This window comes from Thamnophis sirtalis, unplaced genomic scaffold (genome assembly GCF_051295495.1).
Source record: "Thamnophis sirtalis isolate CommonGarterSnake01/CBP01778 unplaced genomic scaffold, rThaSir2_p1.2 scaffold_2, whole genome shotgun sequence".
Classification (NCBI taxonomy): Eukaryota; Metazoa; Chordata; class Lepidosauria; order Squamata; family Natricidae; genus Thamnophis; species Thamnophis sirtalis.
This window is the reverse complement of record NW_028261382.1, coordinates 154516152-154538853: the sequence shown is the minus strand read 5'-3', so window position 1 is coordinate 154538853 and position 22702 is coordinate 154516152. Positions and strand designations below refer to the sequence as shown.

General features: G+C 39.1%; 2 protein-coding genes across 6 annotated transcripts in view; one reads left to right on the top strand and one right to left on the bottom strand.

Annotated features, from left to right (window-relative positions):
• Window positions 1–10939, top strand: part of PPP4R1 (protein phosphatase 4 regulatory subunit 1) — a 37720-nt gene extending 26781 nt beyond the window's left edge. For all 3 annotated transcript variants that reach the window (XM_087707292.1, XM_087707291.1, XM_087707290.1), the window contains exons 12-20: window positions 182–357; window positions 975–1073; window positions 2682–2867; window positions 3648–3809; window positions 4067–4167; window positions 6419–6539; window positions 6629–6763; window positions 7641–7782; window positions 9871–10939. In XM_087707292.1, coding sequence (XP_087563418.1) covers window positions 182–357; window positions 975–1073; window positions 2682–2867; window positions 3648–3809; window positions 4067–4167; window positions 6419–6539; window positions 6629–6763; window positions 7641–7782; window positions 9871–10034 — 1286 coding nt within the window. In that variant the 3' untranslated portion in view covers window positions 10035–10939. The remainder of the gene's footprint in view (window positions 1–181; window positions 358–974; window positions 1074–2681; window positions 2868–3647; window positions 3810–4066; window positions 4168–6418; window positions 6540–6628; window positions 6764–7640; window positions 7783–9870) is intronic.
• Window positions 10940–14655: 3716 nt separating this feature from the next.
• The window catches only part of RALBP1 (ralA binding protein 1), a 35543-nt gene continuing 27496 nt past the window's right edge, over window positions 14656–22702 (bottom strand). For all 3 annotated transcript variants that reach the window (XM_014073538.2, XM_087707293.1, XM_087707294.1), the window contains one exon: window positions 14656–17335. In XM_014073538.2, coding sequence (XP_013929013.2) covers window positions 17057–17335 — 279 coding nt within the window. In that variant the 3' untranslated portion in view covers window positions 14656–17056. The remainder of the gene's footprint in view (window positions 17336–22702) is intronic.

The following is a 22702-nucleotide window of genomic DNA, read 5'->3' as shown; positions in this document are numbered from 1 at the left end:
TTGGCCAAAAAGATATGAATGAATCTGCCCAAAGTTACCAATGGAGATCTCTGTTTGCCCTTGCCCTACCTGTATCTTCAGAATGTATGTGGGAAGTGATGCTGAATTACTAATCTGTGTGTATCATTACTGTGTAGAGGACCTTTCTTGATATATCACAGTATTTCTTCTTTCTGCACAGCCCAAGTGGAGGTACTCTCTGCTGCTCTCCGAGCTTCCAGTCTAGATCCTCAAGAGGAGCCTTCAGCAAGCATGGGCAAGTTCTCAAACTGTCAAAATGAAATGTGCATCAAAGACCAACTAAACTGTGCATTCATCCAGAATGGCACAGAGCCTTTAATCAATGATGCTGTTGAGGTAAAGAAAAGAAAACATAATTTATGAATTAATATAGCACATTCTAAATAATTGTGATGGCAAACCTATGACACGTGTGACACAGGTGGCATGCAGAGCCCTCTCTGTGGGCACGCCAGCCATCGCCCCAGCCCAGCACCACCACACATGCGTATGTGCCTCCCACCGGCCAATTGGTCTTCAGGTCTCTGCCGCACATACACCGGGGGTGAAGCACATGTGAAGGATGCGCCTGTATGGGGGGACACTTGCATTGAATTTTGGGGGGATTGCATGCATGCTCCCCCCCTCACTCCCGTTTTAGGTGTGGAAGGCCTACTGCATCAGCCTGTAAGCCAAAACAGGGTGTGGGGTATCGCGCAAGGCCACCCATGCCCCATTTTGGGCCTGGAAGGCCTCCTACACCAACCTGTAAGCCAAAAATGGGTGAGGGACATGGGGCGCATGTATGGGAGTGCTGGCATTGCATTTTGAGGCTGCGCATGCACTTTGGGCACTCGGCACCAAAAAGGTTAGCCATCACTGCTATATAGTGAGCCTGTGCTGTGTAAATATGCCTAGGATGTTGCTGTACACAATCTTTCTACAAAAAATGTTCTTTTTTCCCTGCACTTCAGGACATTGTAGAATCCACTCTTCATTATATTCACAGTGACTCAGACTTGAACACTAATAGTTGTTTCAGCCCTGAAGAAGAAAAAAAATCTAAAATTCAGGTATATTTTAAATGTTTCTGTCAGATTCATAAAGAAACTATACTTTCATAGAAGCTAAATCTACATATCATTCATCTCTAGTCTATAACAAGATAACCTGCAACCTGTTGGGTAATTATTTTAGAGATATTTTCTTACCAAAAAAGAAAAATGAATGTCTAAGGGCAAAAAAGCACTAGGAATAGGAACAACTTCTGATTCTTTAGTGACTTGACTGCAGCTGACCACCCTCCAGCAGCCAGTGGTAGAATCAGTCTATGTAGCCTCTAGAGGGGTAGAGTACGACTGATCTACTGAACTTCCAGGCAGTGGTGTAGCAGTTCAGCAATATTGAAGCAATCATAAATAAATTCACCAAATTTCAATCCCATGGGAGTCCTGGGTTATGGATGCATTCTGCAAATTAGCCATTTGAGGATTCTTGATTCAAAAACTGTTGCTCTATGATACTATTTTGGCTCATTGAAGATTACATACAGAAGAGTTTTAGTTGTATATAGATATTTATAGGTATTTATCAGATCTAATTTTTATTTTGTTAGTGAGCCTTAACACCAGAGATAGTATTCAGCCGGTTTGGACTGGTTTGCCCGCCCTGGCTGTATGCTGTCCTATTTAGGCATGCGTGGAAGGTGCACATGCGAGCAAAGTGCATATGCAGAAGTGGCACGTGCCCGCAAATTGGACGCGCACACGCAAAGCGAGCGGGCATGGAGCAAACCAGTGGTAAGAAAATGTGAAGCCCACCGCTGCTTAACACAGTTAAGTTGGCATTTGAATTCTCCAGCTCTCTGTGAGCCCTGAGAGAACAAAAAATGAAAGATCAAGCTGTATTTCTGTTTCCCCTTCTTGTTTATTTATGCTTGGGGAAAACAACTGAAGACATGATTGTTCTAATCCTTTTCTTACAATCATCAGTTTTTATATTCCAATTTTAATCTTTACTATTCTGTTCCCTTGTAACTCACACCGAGATAGACTGGTTTACCTCTTGGCTTTTTGACAACCTCATGATTAAGAAGGAAGTTACATACTCTTAACTTTGGCAGCTGCAGTATAACACTTCCATGAATCTTGTTTTTCTTTAAATATATCTAAACAGAACGGGAGCAGCATGAATGTAGCCTTTTTTCATCTTTTTGCCTCAAATCCTGTAACTTTGTTTATTTCTAAGATACTGCTTTTTAATCTTGGGACAACAGTGTGAAGTAGATATTAACAAATTTGGATAAGAGTTTCAACTTATACATATAATTTTTTAATCTGTGTTTTTTATAATTAGACACATGGCATTCTCATTGAATACAATCCTAAATATTGACAGTCTTAACATAAAATCAGAAATCAGGTGTTTAAAATTGACTGTGCAACTTCAAATAGAAAGTTGAGAGAAATCATTAAAGGTATGAGAATTTCCCCCCAGCTCTTTAATCCAAACAGATCATCTTGGACAGATCATCTTAGTCCTGTTGGATTATTCATAATTTCATTTGTGTATGCAGCCACAAATGTCTCATTCAAGATACAGCCATGCATTCTCCTATTCCAGTTTTGCACAGGTATTTTACCTTTTTCAGATGACTTCTAAATTCTGTTTTTCTGTTTTAGGACGTTGTACCGCAAGCCTTGCTAGACCAGTATTTATCCATGACTGATCCCTCTCGAGCTCAGACTGTTGATACCGAGATTGCCAAACACTGTGCCTATAGCCTTCCAGGGGTGGCACTTACCCTAGGTAGACAGAACTGGCACTGCCTGAAGGATACCTATGAGACTCTAGCTTCTGATATGCAGGTAAGGAAAATCCACATTGTACTTGTATGGTATAGAAATTTGTTATGCTACTTTAAGATTAATTTGTCTCATTGAAGTAATAAAAAATGTTGGTTTATTTCTTGTGGGATTTTTTCATGAGAAAAGTGTTTTAGGAAAAGTGAGAAAGTTAATGTGTAGATTATATCTCTCTGTTTAGATAGTTGAATAACTAATGGAATTTTACTTCACTCTACAATATAGTTACATTGCAATTTGTTTGCTTGTTGAGATGTAATTTCTATTAAATACATTATTTCCTGCTTAATTGTTGTTTCAGAAATAAATATCTTTATCTAATAAAGTGGGGGAGGAAGCAAGAATTAGAAAAATATTTTACTTCCTGCTCAGTAATCGTTACAAAACTGCTCTAATATTTCTAAAAGGCAGACATTATTAGCAAAAGAGGAATTATTTTACTACAAAATTTCAGGCAAAAAAAGAGGAGATTTTACAACTAGCCCTGTATTACATATTGGGCACCTAAGCTGGTTAAAAAAGAAGGCTTCTGGTATAAAAATGTTTTGTTTAAGGTTCCTGGGTCGGCAAGAGTGCAAAATAATTTTTAAAGAAATCAGGAGAAAGACAAATTAGCATAATTTGTTTTCTCCTGAAAATGTTTCTCCTGTGTGCCACTGTTGTTTTTTTCTAACTTCTGATAAAATTCAAACGTATCTCCCTTTGTTTTGCTTTAATATTGTACTTGCAATGAAATGAACCAAAGTCATTTTGTATAATTGATAATTGCTTGGGTCTTTTCAGTGGAAAGTTCGAAGAACGTTAGCTTTCTCCATACATGAACTTGCAGTCATTCTTGGAGATCAGCTCACTGCAGGTGATCTGGTTCCAGTCTTTAATGGCTTCTTAAAAGATCTCGATGAAGTTAGGATTGGTGTGCTTAAGCACCTACATGATTTTTTAAAGGTACATTCTTCTTTTATATATATTCAAAAATAAATTAGTATTTTTCCTTCTTTCCTATATTGTTCTGTGTTTTAACTTGTCAAATTTATTTGTAATTTAATTTCTGATGTAATTTTATACTGCATATTGCTGTCTTACAATTTCAAAAGTGCCCTTTAAGAGAACTTCACTTTTTATACAGTGATTTTACTCAGATACTCTTAGCAATTAATATTTTCTATATGATTCTTAAAGTGTTTCATAATTATTTATTCCAGCTTCTTCATCCTGATAAAAGACGGGAGTATCTTTACCAGCTTCAGGAATTCTTGGTCACAGACAATAGCAGGAACTGGCGTTTTCGAGCAGAGCTTGCTGAGTAAGTTTTTGTGATAATTAGATATATCAGCAACATGTGTAAGGGCATGTTGCTGGTTTGTTAACATGTGAACCAAGATCAGTCTTGTTTTTCTCTTAATAATCTGTATCCTAAGCCAAAATGCAAACCAAGGAACTCATGTTGGAAATGGCTTGTGTTTGATTGGATGTTTCTTCCTAACTCATTCAGCATGCTGCTTAGATATCCCCCTGCTCTTGTTGCAGACCATCCAGGAGGGTTTTGCTTACCCTTAACAATAACATCTTGGCAATAAACATCATCAAGATGAAACTGATTATTAAGATAGCCATAATTATACTGTTTCAAAATGAACATAGTTAAAATTTTGAGAAAACCAGCTCCTTATTTTTTCTCTTACCAGATGATAATAGCTATGATCCATCCATGGTTGCTCATAAGTAGGTCCTTATGTGTTCAGAGTAATTTATTTTCAATAGAGTTTTAATTCAGAGAGGTTTACTATTAAACTAATATACTTGGTATTGTAGTGCACAAGTCTTTTAATTCTAGATACCCAAGAAAACCTTCCTTGCTAAGTCTGGAACAAGCAACAAAGATAATGGGTGACCTGTTGATGTTAAAGAATGCTCCAGAATCAGCAGTGTCAATAAAGCAGATGGTTCCTGCTATCTTATGGTTTCCTTCGGAAAGGTTATATTAGGTTAGATCTGGACTTAGTTCTATGCTGGGAGAGACCACAGTTCTTTGTGATTCATCATCATTTTCAATGAGTGCCAGAAATGATGGCAAAGAATGCTAGCATGGAAAATATGAAACAGCCATTTAATGTTAACAGGTCCTATGAATGATGGGTCCTCTGTGAGTTGATCAGCAATAAATCCAACAATTGTTGAGTCAGTAAATACATTTGATATTTTCAGACCATGTCATGATTGCTAAACAAAATGACTGGAAATGCCATTCACAGACTGGCTTCTAAGGCTGGTCATAAAACTCCAGCTTACCACCAAGCAAGCAAGGTTGTTGCAACACTCCTTTCTATTCTACCCAGTACACTACTTTATGTATTCCTGTGACTTCATCTTTTGGTAGGGAAGGGAACATTTACAAACAAAAAATGGCTATAACTACTATTTATTTTCTCACCATGCCTGTAAGACTGATGTAGAATCCAAAGGCATCTTGAAAAACGAAAATTATTCTGAAAGCTAGTGTCTTGCTTGGTTTCAAGCCAGCTTTTTTATTTTTGTTGAAACGTCTCTTATTGCATTGGCAGGCTGCCAGCCATTGGCCTTGTTTAAGCTAATGAATTCCCTTTTAGGGAAACCTGCATGAATAAATCGCCCATCTGGCCAGTTTGACACTATTGCTCCCAACTTTGTCAACAGAATTGCTCAGATTCACCTCAGTCTGAACTCTTCATGGGAGGTGCTTGAAGCAATGACTGGCATAACATTCTGCAATGATCTGGCCTGTAGACTGTTCAAATGACCAGAATACTGTTGAACATGTTCTCCATCATGTATTGACTGGATCTGTGCCCACGTAGATGTTTTGGGGGACAAGTGGGAATATAACAGTTTGCACTCATGGTAAATCTGCTTTGCCTACCACTAAATTTCCAAATGCAATTGAAAGTGCCTATCAGACTCTATATGGCTTGTTACAAGACAATTTACGGATTGGCAACTAGAACCAACTCATGTGTTTTCAACTAGAGGAAACCCTTAATTTACATTTCCATAAAATAAAGAATCAAAACAAAGCAACAATATTTTTCTGTGATGGCTCTGATATTATGGAATAGCATATTAGTATAGGTCATAATAGTAACGGCAGAGGTAGGAGTAGATGTAGTAGATTCTTATAGAAACTCAGCATATAGCTTTAGGCATATTGCTGCCGCCATGCATTGTATTTGGGAAATCATACCATCATTCTCTGGTTTTATCTCCCTAGAGATCAACTCAACTCCAGAGATTAATGATCAGCACTCTAAAATTATTGCCCCAATAATTAGATTTGAGAGATAGCCCCTGTAACAATCTCATTTCAGAACTGAAGAATGGCACTCAGGATAAATGATAAACTCCCTAGGGGTTGAATAATGGTGATCTTCAAAGGTTTGTTATGTTTTAGGACAGTTGCAAATAATTAATAAATTAGCATATGGTCAACTCATTAACTTTCATTAATTGAAATAAAATCCCTATGATTTTTTTAAAATAATTCTGACCTCTTGTTTTGTTTTGTTTTTCTATTTTTGTAGGCAGCTGATTTTGCTTCTTGATCTGTATAGTCCCAGAGACATATATGATTATCTGCGACCTATTGCCCTCAACCTTTGTGCAGACAAGGTTTCTTCTGTTCGATGGATTTCCTACAAGCTGGTATAAGTTAAAAAGCAGTCCTTGAACACAACAGTTTAATACACCAACTATTTTAGCGATTGATTTACGTAATGGACCATGTTTTCTAGGTTAGTGAAATGGTAAAGAAGCTGTACAATGCTCCAACACCAACATTTGTGATTGATCTTATGAATGAACTGATTGAAAGATTCTGCAGATGTCCAAAGTGGTCTGGTCGACAAGCATTTGTCTTTATTTGCCAGGTAAGAATTATTCTACTTCCTCTTTATGATCACTATTGTCTGTGGCTCCTCTATTTTCAGTAATGAATTATTTTGCATTTTAAAATGCAATGTATGAAAATGGATCCCAAAGGAATAAGGTACAAGCTGCTGACTATATCATTCTTGTTTCTCTGCTCCTTACATAAAGGGGAAAAAATTGCTTGCTCTGGATTAGTGTAAATGTTGATCATTTTCTCAATCTGATTTAATTAGTTATTAATCCAATTAATTATTTAGTAATTAATTTAATCACATCAATTTAATTACCAGTTTAGCATAATTTATTTAAAAGATTATATGATCACAGGCATTCATGGCCTATTCCAAATAGATAAACAAGCCAAGATTTAGTGTGTTTAAGTGTAATTGTTACATATGAGCTGTGGTGGCACAGCAGTTACAGTGTGGTTGTTCAAGTTACTTCTGCTGATCACCGGCTGCCAGCAGTTTGGCAGATCGAATCTCACCAGACTCAAGGTTGACTGAGCCTTCCATCTTCCGAGGTGGGTAAAATGAGGACCCAGATTGTTGGAGGCAATATGCTGACTCTGTTAACTGCTTAGAGAGGGCTGTAAAGCACTGTGAAGCAGTATATAATTGCCAGTGCTAGTGCTATTGCTATTTCATTATCCAAAAGAATAATTCTTTTTAAATGACTGACTGATTGTATTTACAACAAGATGAGAAAGAAGAGGCTGAATAGAAGAACATCAAAGCTAGAAAGAAAAGAAAAAAAGCCCAAATGTGACATAGATTCTTGTTCCATACTACTTTAAGCCTTTATTGCTCACCTCACTGCCCACCATTAAACATTGGTTTAATGAAGCAGGTATTTTTAGATATCATTCTTTTTCAGACTATTATAGAAGACGACTGCCTTCCAATGGATCACTTTGCTGAGTATCTACTGCCCCATTTGCTACACTTGGCCTCAGACAGAGTTCCAAACGTTAGAGTCCTGCTTGCAAAGACCTTAAGACAAACACTTCTAGAAAAAGGTTGGTGGTAAGAACTTATCAAATTGCCTTGCTGTCTTTCCTCTTATCTTGAAAGTAATTTCCTATGTGCTTATTATCTAGAAGGGAATGACAAGGAGTAATCCTTTGTTTTAAATTGGATTGTAAATTTTGAACTAAATTAGAAAGTGGAGAGTATTTTAGTCAAAATTTAGGGGGTTATATGTTTTCTAAGAGTCAGGTCTGAATAAAGGAGAAATGGAGATATTAGTATAGGTAGGTAGAAAGTAGTCAGGAAATACAGAATTTGCCTCTCTTAATTTTAACCAGTTTTGTCTCCAGATATTATTTAATTAAAGGGGTAGGACCCAAGAGAATTCTAATAATTCTTGGAGAGGTTTAAATCATCTTTAAAAAAAAAAAAAAAAGTCTCCCTACAAAACACCCCAAATGGATGAAGAGGTTTACCTCTGTTCTTTGTGATGTTACAGGTAGTCCTCAATTTTTGACTATAATGGAGACTGGAATTACAGTCTTAAGTCATGCTAATCATTTAGTGAGTCATCACGTGGCCAGGACCAATTTTACTACTTTTTTTGTAGCGGTCATTAAGTGAATGCAGCAGGCATTAAGCAAATTATTCACAATGAGCATTTTTTTGTCAGAAACCAGAAGTAAATATTGGTTTTTGGCAAAAAAGATTATAAATCATAAGTCTCCTGATCTTGGAATGCTGCAAATGGCCATAAATGCTGGCCAGTTACCAAACACCCAAAGTATGATCAGTCGTCAGAACTTTGGATATGAGTTTGTAAGCAGCCTGGGGAAGGTCTGCCGTAACTTTGAATGGTTGCTAAGTGACTAGTTGTAAGTTGAGGACAACCTCTACTATATTTGTGCCACACTGTCAGTCATCCTGTAGGCAAACCACTCAGGAAACAGTGAGATGAGCTAATTCTACTTTATTGTAAGGTTACATTAACAGAATTTCGCAAGTCTACAGTCTATGTACAGTTTTCCTGCTGTTCTTTTTAACTGCCTGATCAGTTAGGGTGGGTCCTTCCTAAGTTGCTTCCTCTCACTATTAAGCCACTGGGGACACCTCTCTTTTTTCTGTTTCCTGGGCAGCGTATCTTCCCCTCTTCCCTCAAGGCCATTCTCACACACCATTATACATGCCCACTTTAGCTTTCAAAACAAAACAAAATAAGAAGAGCAGCTCCTAATATCAAAATAGTTGCCCATTCCAATCAGACTAAACTGATTGAGATTCCCTTATAGTTGAAGATACTTGGCATGTGCTCATGAACAAATCTGCAATCCTGAACACATGTATGGGGAGTAAGTCTACTGGACAGGATTGTGATATATTTGATAAGATTACATTTTACTTTTATTCCTTCCAAACCATATACATTACAGTGAAAGACAGACTTCTTGCTTTCAAAAATGTTCTCCTTTTTATACAGTCTGAGAAGTGAGAGGCACCTGATAAATGATTATTGAAAAGATTAGTATCCAGTGGGAAAATGACAGACTGAATATAGAAAATAATGGAGAAAAATATTTATGAGATTAAGAAAGTCAATAGAAAATGAGTTGGAAAGAAAATACTGCACAATAAAGAGATTTTATTGGCAAAACTGATAGCTTAGAAAAGACTAAGAAGGTAATAGAATAAGGAAAAGACAGAAGCATAATTATTGAGAAAGGACCTGTAAATATGGAAGGACAGTGGAAGGTGGAGGAGGAAAAAAAAAACAAGGTAAAGAATTCATCCTGAATTTTGCAGGGTGGAAAGGACACGAGGTAGAATCAATAATTTTTAATTAAAAATGCAAAGTAGGTTAGGTTTAGCATAAAGAACCTGTCCAGAAGTCAGAATTAAATAACTGATTGCAGAAGTAGATCCAACGTTGTTTATTATCTGGATTGAGGTAAAGGAAGATATGAACACTAAATGAGAGAAAAAGAAAATAATCTCTTGGCTTCGGCAGACTTTAACTTACATTTCATTTCTGTAACACCCTGATTTTGATGACCAATACTTGCTATTTCTTGCATGCTGATTGGAGCATGACTAATAATAATTCATTCCCTTCCCATTTCCTTTCCTCCCTCCCCATGCAGAATACTTTCTGATGTGTGTTAATTCCCATCAAGAAGCTGTAGAACAGACAATCGTGGCCCTCCAGATGGATAATGACAATGATGTCAAGTATTTTGCAAGCATCCACCCGGCCAGTACCAAAATTTCTGATGATGCTATGAGCACAGCCTCTTCAACTTACTAAAAGTAGTTCCTGAATGTTGGTATAATTTTAATAAAAGAGAACAAACATTACAAAATTGTAGGCAATCGTCAAGTGCTCCTAACATGGATTACTGAAACCTCTTTTCCACGGAGAGAATATCTTGCCAGACTTAACTTCAGTTGGATGTTATCTAAATCTGAGATCAAGAATTTTGGAGTCAAGGAAAACCCGTTATGTGTGGAATCTTGACTCTAGAAAAATTTTACTCAGAGGATTGTATTTGTCACCAGAGCCTTAAATCTTCTGTCTTCCTGAATATGTGAAACTTGAATTGTCTGAGCATTTTCAGTGTAGAAAGGGAGTGATTTCCAGAGACTGTCATTTGTTTTCTGTCAAAGAGTTACCTTAGCAAACTCTTTCTTAGGAACCAATAGCTGGCGGATTTATACCGAGAAGCAAAGAAGCTGTCTCCAGTATTGGCTATTAAAGTTTTTAATCTTTGAAAAGACTTACATTTGTGTGCAACTGGGCACACCCTTAAGTGTGAATAGTTTTGATGTGTGTAAATGAGGGAAAAGTAGAAGTTTGGTGTTTTGTTTTTCTCACCTCAAGGATTCAGTGCCAACATTAAACCACAATCTGATTTTAACCCTTAAAACACAGCATATTGCTGTGTCTGTAAACAAAAATCTATGCTGAATACCTGTGTCCTGATATTTGATTTTTTTTTTCATGCTGGTCATGACCTGAAGGAAATCTAATAGCACATGTACTTCAAGTCAGGTATTTTAAACTTGATCATGATCGGTTCTGAGGTGCAACTTTTTCTTCATATACTGTACATATCTTGGACCACTCGTGGGAGTGCAGTCTTGAATCATGCTATTTCAAACTGTTGTGATAACATGTTCTTTCCTTCTCAGAATAAAAATAATATTAATAAGAATGAACTTTCCTTTTCTTAATGCCATGTAATCCCTTGAAACTATGAACTGTTTTTTATAAAAACGTTTTCCTGTTCGTGTTCAAATGTGCCTAAAATATAGATTTAAATTAGCATGATTATGTCAGTGTGTTTTGATTCCCATGTTTTCCTAAAAAATAGTTGAACATACTGATTCCATTGGAGAAAACATCCGAACAACTAGTATTTGTGTTTATATTTTCATAGCCTCAAATTGCAATGAAGGTATTTTAGGGATGAAACAATCTGACTTAGCCAGTTTGTATGTAGGGCTTTTGAACCCTGATTATATGCAAGTGTGTGTTTGTAGGATTACAGTAGATTTATGAATGTTGAAGTGCTTAAGAACCCTGGTGGTGCAATGGTTAGAATGCAGTATTACAGGCTAACTGCCCATGGTCTGGTCTGGAGTTCAATCTGATGGGGCTCGTGGTTGACTCAGCCATCCATCCTTCCAAGGTCGGCAAAATGAGGACCTAGATTATTGGGGGCAATTGTAAACTGACATTGTAAACTGCCCAGAGTGCGCTGTAAAGCAATATGAGATGGTATAAAAGTCTTAAGTGCTATTACTACTGCTGTGTGAATACCTCAGCATAGTTTATAATACAGGTAAGACACTGAGATGGGAATTCATTCCCGTGAGTCCTTTAAATTATAGGCTGACCTCCAAGGCCTTGTTCATTTTGTTAATTATACATATATGCTTTTTCTGGTTAAGTCTAGGGCTTTGTTTAAGCATATAGATGTGCATGCGCACACAAACTGTTCAATTAAAGATTTCAAACCAGGTCCATTACCCAGTCCTTTAACAGGACATCCAACTTGTTTGAAATACGCTAGGAATGGCCAATATTCATGGTAACTCCTAAGAAAATTGTAGGCTAGTTGAATATATATAGCTTATTCTTGCATCAAATACAAATGCTCTGCTATAACATATCACAATTTTGTTAATAGGCATTTGTTCTCATTTCTGGGAAAATATATGATCTTATCAACATATTACATGCTAGATGTAAACATTAAGGTTTTGCATGCCTGTTTTTAGTTAATGGTGCAATACTTTTCACTCAATATACTAGATACAGTAGGGTAGGTCTTCATACCAATTCTGCAAAAAAACTGAGCAATGACTAGGGGAAAATGGCTTTTGTGGACTTGTCACTTGCTGTTCTTGATAAAATTGTCTCTCCAAAATGCTTTGAAGGGGCATTCACTGGGGAAGCCACATTCTCTCTGTGGATGCTCAGGTGAGTTTGGGGATGGGGGAGCTATTTACTTCCCCTACTGTGATCTCTTCTTTAGCTTAATTCCATTGATGGGAGAGGCAGTAACATAGGACAGAGATATAGTTGGTATTATGCTATCCGCAAAGTTGATGTTTGGCTTTTCACATGTGTGCTGCTGTACAACTGAAGAGAACACACACAAATTGCAAACTGACCATTCAGGTATGCTGCGGTTTAGTTTAATTTCAGCTTGGCAAAGCAGTTGGGGTATTCCTAGTGTTAGTGTGAATGAAGACCATGCTTCAGCAGCTGGCCTCAGCTGTCTATAGGGGGATGCACAAGCCATGCTCCCCCTGGGACCACCAGTAAAGTAAAGGGCATGTGCAGACAGCTATTAAAACTGCTGCTCAATATTGGCAAGGAGCCTGCCTCTTATTTCAGAGAGGGCTTTATGAAAAAGCTGTTGGAATACTTTGTACAGCCCCTTTCCTAACATATTTGCTGTTTTCTCAAGCGAAATCAAAATGGACAGAAAAAAGTTTCTGCTTAAACATTATCAATCCATATTTCATCAGATTAACAGAGGGCTTTCCCCTCTAAATGTGAGCCAGCCTACATCAAAGTGGCAGTTAAACTGTTGAGTTCCTAGTTATAACATCTTTTATGCAGGATCCAATCTGGGTCGGTCACCATGATCAGGGGTGTCTTCTGAGCTCTTCAGGGAACTTCCTCTAGCAGAGTGTGTGCTTTGGACTGTTATTTGTGTGGTGTTTATATAGTGCCTGTTGTGACTTTTTAGATGTTGATCCAATCCAATTAACATCTTAAAAAATCACATATAACAGGCACCACATAAATATCACACAACAGCCCAAAGCACACACACTGCTATAGGAAGTTCCCTGAAGATAGGCTCCAGCCCGAGTGCGAAAGTTTGGAAGACAAAACCAACTCAGATTGCATCCTGCAACATCCTGCGATGTGTTTATTTGTAACATCTTTTATATCCAAACTGAAAATCACTTTAGCCCTACTGAACCTCATTTTTTCACTATGTCTATTGTGAGAATATAGTCCAATTATATTCTTTATTGCATTTATAACATTTGACTCAAATACCTAGTATTCAGGAATCCTTGTTTACTTTCAAAAGTGCCCTAAAAGTGTAAACAAATACTTTCTACTAAATCATTTTATCTACATCCTTTAAAACATTTTAGCAAAATAATTCCTCTGCAGAAATCATGGTTTTTCTAAAGTAGGTTTCCTTTTATGTAACTTACAATTTTTTTATCAATGCATCCAAACCAAGTATTTTAACCAGTCTTCTAGTTTTGAAACTGTTATTTCTCCCTGCTATGGCTCCTTTTTTTGGAAGAGTTAGCAGGACACAAGTTTCATATAGTTCCTTAGAAGCTGGCCTTATGACCATATTTTAACCCCAAAAAATATGTAAGCAAAAATTGTTTGCAAGTTTCATAGCTTCTTCTCAAATTGGAACAGGATATGTGGAAGTTGTGTGCAATCTTAATTAACAACAATATATGGCATTCTAATCAGATCTGCATTAAATTGTTATATAACATATTTAACGTTTGCTTCCAATTTTCTGTTTTGAACCAACTGAAGAGAACTCTTACTCTGGCTCTCTTAATGGAACTTGAACAATACGTATGTATGTTAGTATTTTCCTTGTGCAGCATTATATATGAAACATTTCCTTTCCTTTCTTCAGTCAGTGGGAAAAGATACTTAAGAATCAGATAAGCAAATGACTTTCGTTAAAAACAGTAAACATTTGCTTACTTAATACCTGCTTAAAACAGAGTTGGAACACTGAAGAATACACTGAAGAATGACATGGGGGAAATAATTATTTTCCATGCTATAATAAGTCCCTAATGAAAATATGGGGCTACCTTCAGAAACTGGAACAAACAGCGAGATTGTGTTCTCTTCCAGCTCATTCTGCTATGATGAAAGAATACATGGAAATTGGAAATGGGGAAAAACAGATTCTGCTGTCAGACAACAGAAACCAATGTAGGGTCGCAGAAGCAAGCAGCAAGGCACTTGACCTTGTAGCATAGATAAGTAAATTATGCATCTACTAATCTACAGAAAATTCATAAATGAAAGAAGTAGGGATGAATACAAATTTAGGTCTCATTGCTGAGCTGCTTTCTCTTCATTAGGATGGATAAAACATTTGGAATTCACAACAATTTAAGTTTACAATGAATTAAGTTCAAATCAGGTTGCTGTGAACATTCCAGAAATGCTTCGCACTCAAAACTCAATTTGCCAACAATTTGTATCCTAAGAGGATTTTTTTTTCAACTGCCTTCCCTCATTAGTTAACCATTTTCTGTCATAGAGAGTGATTCTGGTTCTTGATTAGACTGAAGAATCATACAGTACAATCCAGAAATGTGAGTCAGAAAGAACCACAATTAGTAATCTGTCCTTTTAGTTTTTCTGTAGAATTGCATTTATTTAATACAAACATTTTTCATAGGTTCAGTTAGTTATTACCACATTAGGGCTTTGAATGTGGACCAGAGAATTTATTTGTGAATCTTAACATTTTTAATTCAATAAAACCATTAGCACATGGCTGTTAAATTTATTTTCTTGATTAACATGTTCTTGACAAACAAAAATTAGCCAATATCAAAATATTTGATGAACATTGATTATAAAAGTTTGACAATTTAATAGAAATTAGTATGAATTCAAAACAAAAAGGTTTAAATACTGTCAGAAATATAAAATGTATGTAACAGGCCAAAAAAAAAACCCTACCTACAATTGTCATTTAACCAACCTCCATAAATTTTCTTTAAGGTTTTTTTAAAAAATCGTTCTTTAGAATGCACATCTCAGTGTCATTTGTACAAACATTAAATCATGGCCAATGATTCACAACAGTGCAATAGGCAAAAAAACCACAAAAAAACAAAAACCACCCACCCACCACATAAAAAATAAATATTACAGAAACTAAATAAGCTACAAGCACTCTATAGAGTTCAATTAACATTAACCACTTCAAATTGAATTGGGATTTTAATGATGTGGCTCTGAAAAGCCACAATTTATTGTAAGAATTCACTGCTGGCAATGGTAACTAATTAAGCATAAGGCAGCTGAACATTTCTATCACAAATTTATGGGTATATATTACCAGCTTTTTTATTTATTGGAATCACCCTCTTTTAAGCGCACAAAGGACCACAAATACACTCCCCTATTGCCATTTAGAAAATGCCAGGAAGGGCTTGGGGATGGACCTTCTTCCCTCCATTGCATTGTGCTTGAGAGGACCACCAAAGCACTTACAACACACTTTCAAATGTGTACCAAACACTGGTACAAGTTCTAGAACAATATGAAGCCCTTTCTGAATGTAATACTTCTTTCAAAGCCACTAAAATGGGTGAGATTGTTTCTTATCATTCACCTCAGTTCCAAGATCCTTTTGGATACAGTGCACTTGTGTTGCACTGTACTTCAAAGTGCTCTCAATCCATCAGAGAAAGAGTGCAACAAAAATCACCTCCAACTCCTTTTCCTAAATCATGGGACCTTGATAATCAACAACATTCACTAATTTCTTTAAATTATTAAAAGAAAGAAAGGTCAGCATTATGAGGTTTGCTATAAAACTTACAAAATGCTTCCATTCTCTTAATTAATTGGCAACCCTAGGAATCAGTTCTACATATAACTGCATTGACAGGGTTCAAGAATTCATAGTGAATTTATGGATATGTGCTTATCAATCTTTTCAATTTAATTTCACGTACTTTCATAAAGCTTTTAAAAAGTCAGATGAAAACACATTACATAATACTAAAGTTTTGAAGATCTTCCACCGTTTTGGGCACATCTATTTTGTAAAGCTCCTTTGTTACTGAAAGGCACAAGTAAGAGTGAATAAAGACAATTATGAGGAACGAGAGCAAAAAAATTACAAAGCAAATAAATGAATGGGATATGGATTGGATCTCCCCATTCTTAACCAACAGCCACTTTTCATACAATTACTTTACCTCCACAGAAAAACATGGACCATTGTGGAATATGCTTGCATCTATTTTGCTGTGCCAAGTGTGGCTTCTCTATAAACACTTAACAGACAACTGCACTGATTAGTGACGTATCAGCCTTGTAAATAACGTCATAAAAGCCATTTTGATGCTAAGAGGAAGCTCCTTTTCAAGACCAGAATGGAAATGCTACCTTTTAAATTAGACTACCCGCAAATGGCAAAGAGAGGGGTTGTGCAGTGTTCTCCCCTCCTCTGGTTTCGGTGCTGGTCAGAGAGAAACACAGTCATCTGTATGTGTGGCCAGAAAGATAACCAAATGGAGAGATTTGGGGGAAGGGGATATGCAACCTTCTCTACCTGAAATTTCTGGTGGCCAAGTATTACAAGACATATTGCTATATGCCCAGAAGACTCTGTACTTTTTCCTACATCTGTGCAATGAAATATCTTGTATGAAGTAGCCCTTGGACAGATAATGCATGAGAGATTTTGAAAGTCTGCTTCAGAGTGAGTATGTAATCGTTCTAAAATGTACCATCATCCCCTCAATTCCCAAAGATCAGCCAAAGCTAATGTTTCACAAGGCTGAGTAACTAGAGAGCTGCCACCTCCTGCCATCTCTCTCTCTCTCTCTGCTTTATCTTTCCAAGTAACCTGAGCCTGATAGGCAGAAGCCACACATAGGACGGGGACAAAATATCCCCAGAATGTAAAAGAGAAAATATTTACAGAATGTACAGGCCATAAATTTACAGTAAGTTGCGCAGTCCTGGCTTTGCACAGGCAAGAATCCAAATGCTCAGAAATCCAATTAAATTGGAGTTTCTTTTCTATCCTTGCTTGGAGATGGCTTTACTGACTCCTGGATTGCCTTTGGCTGCTCTTTCATAGCTTTTGTCTCTGGGACACTGTCTCTTGGCAGGGGCGGCTGCTGCTGCATCGGGCCCCCTCGTTTCTCAAGCTCTTCCTCTTCCTGCACCTGCTGCTCCGTTTTGGCTCGCTGTATCTGCAAGAGGCGAAGCTGTACTCGCAGTTCAATGATGGCCTCGCGCTCCTCGTGAATCGCTTGGTTCAGATGGTTATTCTTAACCTTGATCCAGCAAAAGGGGAAAAAGGGTCACTTGAGCTTTATACACAGCCAGCTACTGATGGAACTAATGAATCATTAATAAGGTATTCCTCACTGCAGCTCTCTCTTGGAAGGGAGACAAGCGGGGTCTCATCAGGCAGAACAAAACAAGAAAGGAGGCCCTTGGAAAATCCAGCCCTAGCAGAAATGAGCAATTTACAATGGCAGATTCAAAGGCAACATAAAATATGCGCCTCCTTCCCCCAGCCTTCCTCATAGGTCTTGGGATCTGTTAATTATATATTCATTTTTGAAATGTGCTTAAAAAAAATTTTATTTGCCCTTTTATTGGGAGTTTTATCACTCAACATAGGTGAAGATAGATGTGACTAATAGGCTATGAAGTGGTTGCCCAGTATATATTACACCTTAGCTATTAACTCACAAGCTTTCATGGATACATCCATGTCATCTCCAAGAGGGCTTAACTCTTAAGAGATGTAAAGGCACATCTGCAAACCTTTGTAGTTTGTTAAATACTTCTCCCTGAGCTTTCTTTCCAGCTATAAATAAGAAAGCAATAATGTTGATCAGTTTCTATTGTTGAAAAAAAATCTACAAAGTGTCATTGCTTTTGCGTATTATATATTTCTATGTATGGCTTTTGCTACCAATTTGAAAAAGTTAAAGTGCAGAGTTTATTTCTGGGCAGCTATTCAGATTTTCTGTAACACAGAAATCAAAGAAAATAATTATTTTGGTTACATGTTTTAACTAAAACAGGAAACCTCTGTCTGAACAATATTCTGTATTTCATTTAAATGGAAGAATTTATTAAACAGTAGAGAAGCAACATGAAATGCCTTTGTTGGAAAGACAGGAAAACTTTTTCAATGAGAAGGTTAACCAGGAAACCCACAGAAATCTGATGAAACTTCCTGCATGGGTAACATGGATCAGTGTTTGCGCACTTCCACAATGTCCTTTTAAAAAAACCCTTCCATGAAAGAAAAGGACAGCATGGAAAACCAGCTGGTACAAATTTAAAAAGATTATCATACTCATTCAATTATTTTTGTTTTATTACATTTCGTTGCTCAGCAATACTATTGATTTTGAAATGAAAATTTCAAAACCCAGAATGCTGAGAAAAATATTTTGGTTCTTAAATAACATAATAAACTGCAGGGAAAATATTGCAGGAGCCAATATTAGTCTTAATGGTGAGCTTTTCCATCAAGTATCTGTCCAGATGACATCTCTACTAGAAAATCATTGTGGACTACGAGAATGTCACATTCACACTAACTTATAGCTTTATTTTTTTATATATAAAATGACTTTGAAATATAAGGCTGTGTAAATTGTGAAAAATAAATTTGCTGTATTTATGTGAAAATAATACAGTTCAGTACTTTAGTTTCAACTGACCTTATTTCCCATTTTTAAATTTCCTGTTTTACTGATTGATTAAATGCAAAAAAAAATCAGTTTTTACTCAACACTTAAAAATAACATTTCTCTCTGTTTTACTACTGGTGCTCATTCAGTTAAAATCTGCTATTATAACAAAATCCCATGAAGAGCTTTTCTATTTATTTTCTTTTTTTCTTTTTAAATTATCCACACTGGTTTGATCCTGAAAACTGTTGATGCTAGTTTGCATTTAACAGTCTGCTTACAAATGCAAGTATTTCTGCCCTGCAAATCTACTGATAATGGGAGAGGCAGGAAAATAATCCCACATCTTCACATGTAAGGTTAAATGGAAGTCTATTGAAGGTTTCTTAACTCAAACTATTTATTCTTAATATTTTTAATAAAAATAAACCTTGCCTGCTTAATGTTAGCCTAAGTATTTGGCACGCACAAGGTTCCAGATGGAGTCCATGTCATTTCCAGGTAAGCCTAAGAAACTTCCATCTAACCGAGCTTAGTATCAAAATACAGAGCTGGGTTTGAACAGGATAGATGAATGATTTGCCTTGATATATCAAGAGAAAAAGAACGTTGGTCCTTACCTGAATGTTTCTTTTCAGTAGACAAGAGGGAGGGGCTACACATGGGATATTCCGAAAGCCTGATTGGTCCAAAGACTGAGGGAAATTTCTTTTAACCTCCTCCTTTCCCTGTTGGCTCCCATTCCTCGAAGACGAATGACCAAAGATAAACTGCATAAAAACCGACCACAAACAGAAGGAAACCATCCGACCACCCCGCACCCCGCTAACTAACAACTAACTAATTGGGGTGAGAAGTAGCCCCTCCCTCTTGACTACTGAAAAGAAACGTTTAGGTAAGGACCAACGTTTTTTTTCCAGTAGACTCGAGGGAGGGGCTACACATGGGACATACACAAGCTCAGTCCCAGGGAGGGAACTAAGGCTCAGGGGAAGGGGCGGTCACTACCTGCTGGAGAACCCTGTAGCAGATGCAAAGGCATCCAACCGATAGTGGCGCATAAAGGAGGACGGGGAGGCCCAAGTGGCTGCCTGACTTATGTCCTTGAATGGAGCCCTCGTGGCCCACACCGCTGTAGCGGCGGCACTCCGTGTGGAGTGGACAGTGATCCCCAGGGAAGCCGGCCAGCCTAAGGACCCGTAAGCAGTGGAGATGGCCTGACGTAGCCACCTGCCAATTGTGGCAGATGAAACTCTGGCCCCCAAGGAGCCAGGTTGGAATGAAATGTGCATCGGAGATATATGCGTAAGGCGTGGCACACGTTTAAACAGTGGCAAAGGCGCTCCCTCTCATGGGAGGGGTTAGGACAGAAATTAGGAAGAATGACCTCCTGTGCCCAGTGGAAGGGTGAATTGACGTTTGGGAGGAACGTAGTGTCCAAACAAGGGTGAATTGACGTTTGGGAGGAACGTAGTGTCCAAACAAGGGTGAATTGACCTTTGGGAGGAACGTAGTGTCCAAACAAAGGACCACCTTATCCTGGTGAAATTGACAAAGGTCATCCTTGGATGACAAAGCCCCCAACTCAGAAATGTGTCTGGCAGAAGTCATGGCGACTAGAAAAGCCACCTTCATGGATAGAAACTTAAGGTGAACCGTGCACAACGGCTCGAAGGGAGCCCCTGTCAAGGCCTTGAGAACTAGTGGTAGGTCCCAAGTGGAGAACCAATGTATGGGAGGAGGTCGCAGGTTGGCAGCTCCCCATAGAAATCTCTTGACTAGAGGAAGGTGAGTCAGAGATAAATGTCCCTCACCGGGCATGACCGAGGACAAGGCTGCTACCTGACGCCGAAGGATGTTATGGGAGAGATCCCCATCTAATCCCTTTTGAAGGAAGTCGAGTATATGAGCGACCGAAGCCTCAGTAGGACAGATCTGAAGAGGGGAACACCATCTAACGAAGGCTGACCACGTGGAATTATAAATTCGTGTGGTTGACGGACGCCTGGATGCTTCTATGGTTGCTATGACCCGGGAGGACAGAACGGCTTTCCTCAGGAGGCTCCGCTCAAGTGCCAGGCAGTCAGGTGGAGCCACTGGGGCTCCGGGTGGATTAGGACTCCCTGGCGCAGGGAGATCTCCTTCTGAGGAATCCTCCACGAGGGAGATATGAAAAGCTGGACGAGGTCCGCGAACCAAGGCCATCTGGGCCAATGCAGTACAATCAGAACTATGTCTGCCCTCTCTACCACTACCTTCCTCAAGGTCCCCGGAATTGGTGGGAGAGGGGGAAGGCGTATAGCAGGTCCAGAGGCTATTTGGTCTGAAGGGCATCCACTCCTTCTGCTGCCTGGGCTGGGAATCGGGAGAAGAACCTTGGGAACTGGGTGTTTGCCGGGGTTGTGAACAAATCCACCAGTAGAAATCCGAAGTGGTGCCAAATCTTCCGGAACAGATCGGGGTGAATCTACCACTCCCCGTGTCTATAGCCACACGTCCGAGCCAATCAGCCTGGTGACTCGCCGAGCCTGAAATGTGTTCCGACACCAGTGACGCCAAATGTGTCTCTGTCCAAGAACCGAGCTTCAGTGCTTCCAGCCAGAGGGCTCTGGAGTGAGTCCCACCCTGACAATTAATTTGGGTCTTTGTGGCCACATTTTTTGTCAAAAGAAGAACATGACGGCCTATGACCGAGTCCTTGAACTGTTGGAGCGCCAGGCGGGCCGCCTTCAGTTCCAGCCAATTTATATTGTGGCACAGATCCGACACAGTCCAATGCCTCTGCACCAACCTGGAGTTCATCAGGCCCCCCAACCGAATAAGCTCGTGTCCGTGGTAATGGTTATGCGATCTGGCTCCCAAATTTGGGACCTGTGTCGTAGAGCCAGAGACAGCCACCACTTCATTGGCAGGCGTACATCTGCTGCCAGGTGGGTGAGCCGCAGGGAATTGCTCATGTGCTTCCATTGGAATGGGATGAGGGCCCATTGCAAGGTTCGGGAGTAGAGGCGAGCCCAAGGCATGATCCCTATGCATGACACCATCTTGCCCATAAGCAGGCCAAAGTCAGGATGGAAGCTGACCTTCTTGCGCATACCTGCCATGCCAATGACTGGAGGATGACGAGACGTTCTGGAGAAAGTCAAACTAGGCCTGCAACTGAGTCTATCACCGCCCGCAGATGAAGAATCTTTGTCAAGGGGGAGAAGGGGGAAGTTGATAGAAAACCCCAGGGACTGCAAGGTCTGGATGGTCAGGTGGAGATTGAGGACCGCCTGTGCATGCGAGTCGGCCTGCACAAGCATGTCATCTAGGTAGCAGTGGAGTCTCACCGGAGCAGAGCGGAGGTGAGCCGCCAAAACCTTTGTGAACGTGCGCGGTGCTGAGACTAGGCTGAAGGGGAGATCCCTGTATTGGAAGTGGCGTCCCTTGTGGGAGAACCGAAGGTAACTGCGATGGGTGGGCAGGATCAGGATGTGGAGGTACGCCTCCGTTAGATCCACTGATGCTAGGTAATCCCCCCTGCCTGATTCCCTGAAGAATAGATCCGAGGGAGGACATTTTGAAGCGCCTGTATACTAGAAATTGGTTTAGGCATTTGGGATCCAGAATGGTTCTCCATCTCCCCGAGTTCTTCGGGACAACGAACATATTGGAAAAGTGTCCCAACCCGTGTTCCGTCTCCGGGACTGGTTCCATCGCCTGAATGTCTAGCAGGTGTTGTATGGCTTGGGACATCAGGTGGGAACAATTCGGATCCCGGGGGGGTGGGAACACCCGAAAGACCTTGTGGGTGAAGGGCAGACTGCCGGAGAACAAATTGCCAGCCTGACACTGGCCGCGATGCAATCAGGCCCAATTAGTGTCCAAAATGGCCACCGGAGGCTCCTTACGCAGTTTAAATGTTTTCTTTCTCTTCGCCGAAGCTTGTTTGAATAGCTGCAGCTCGATTGATGGGTGCGCGGCTGAGATAAGATGGAAATACCG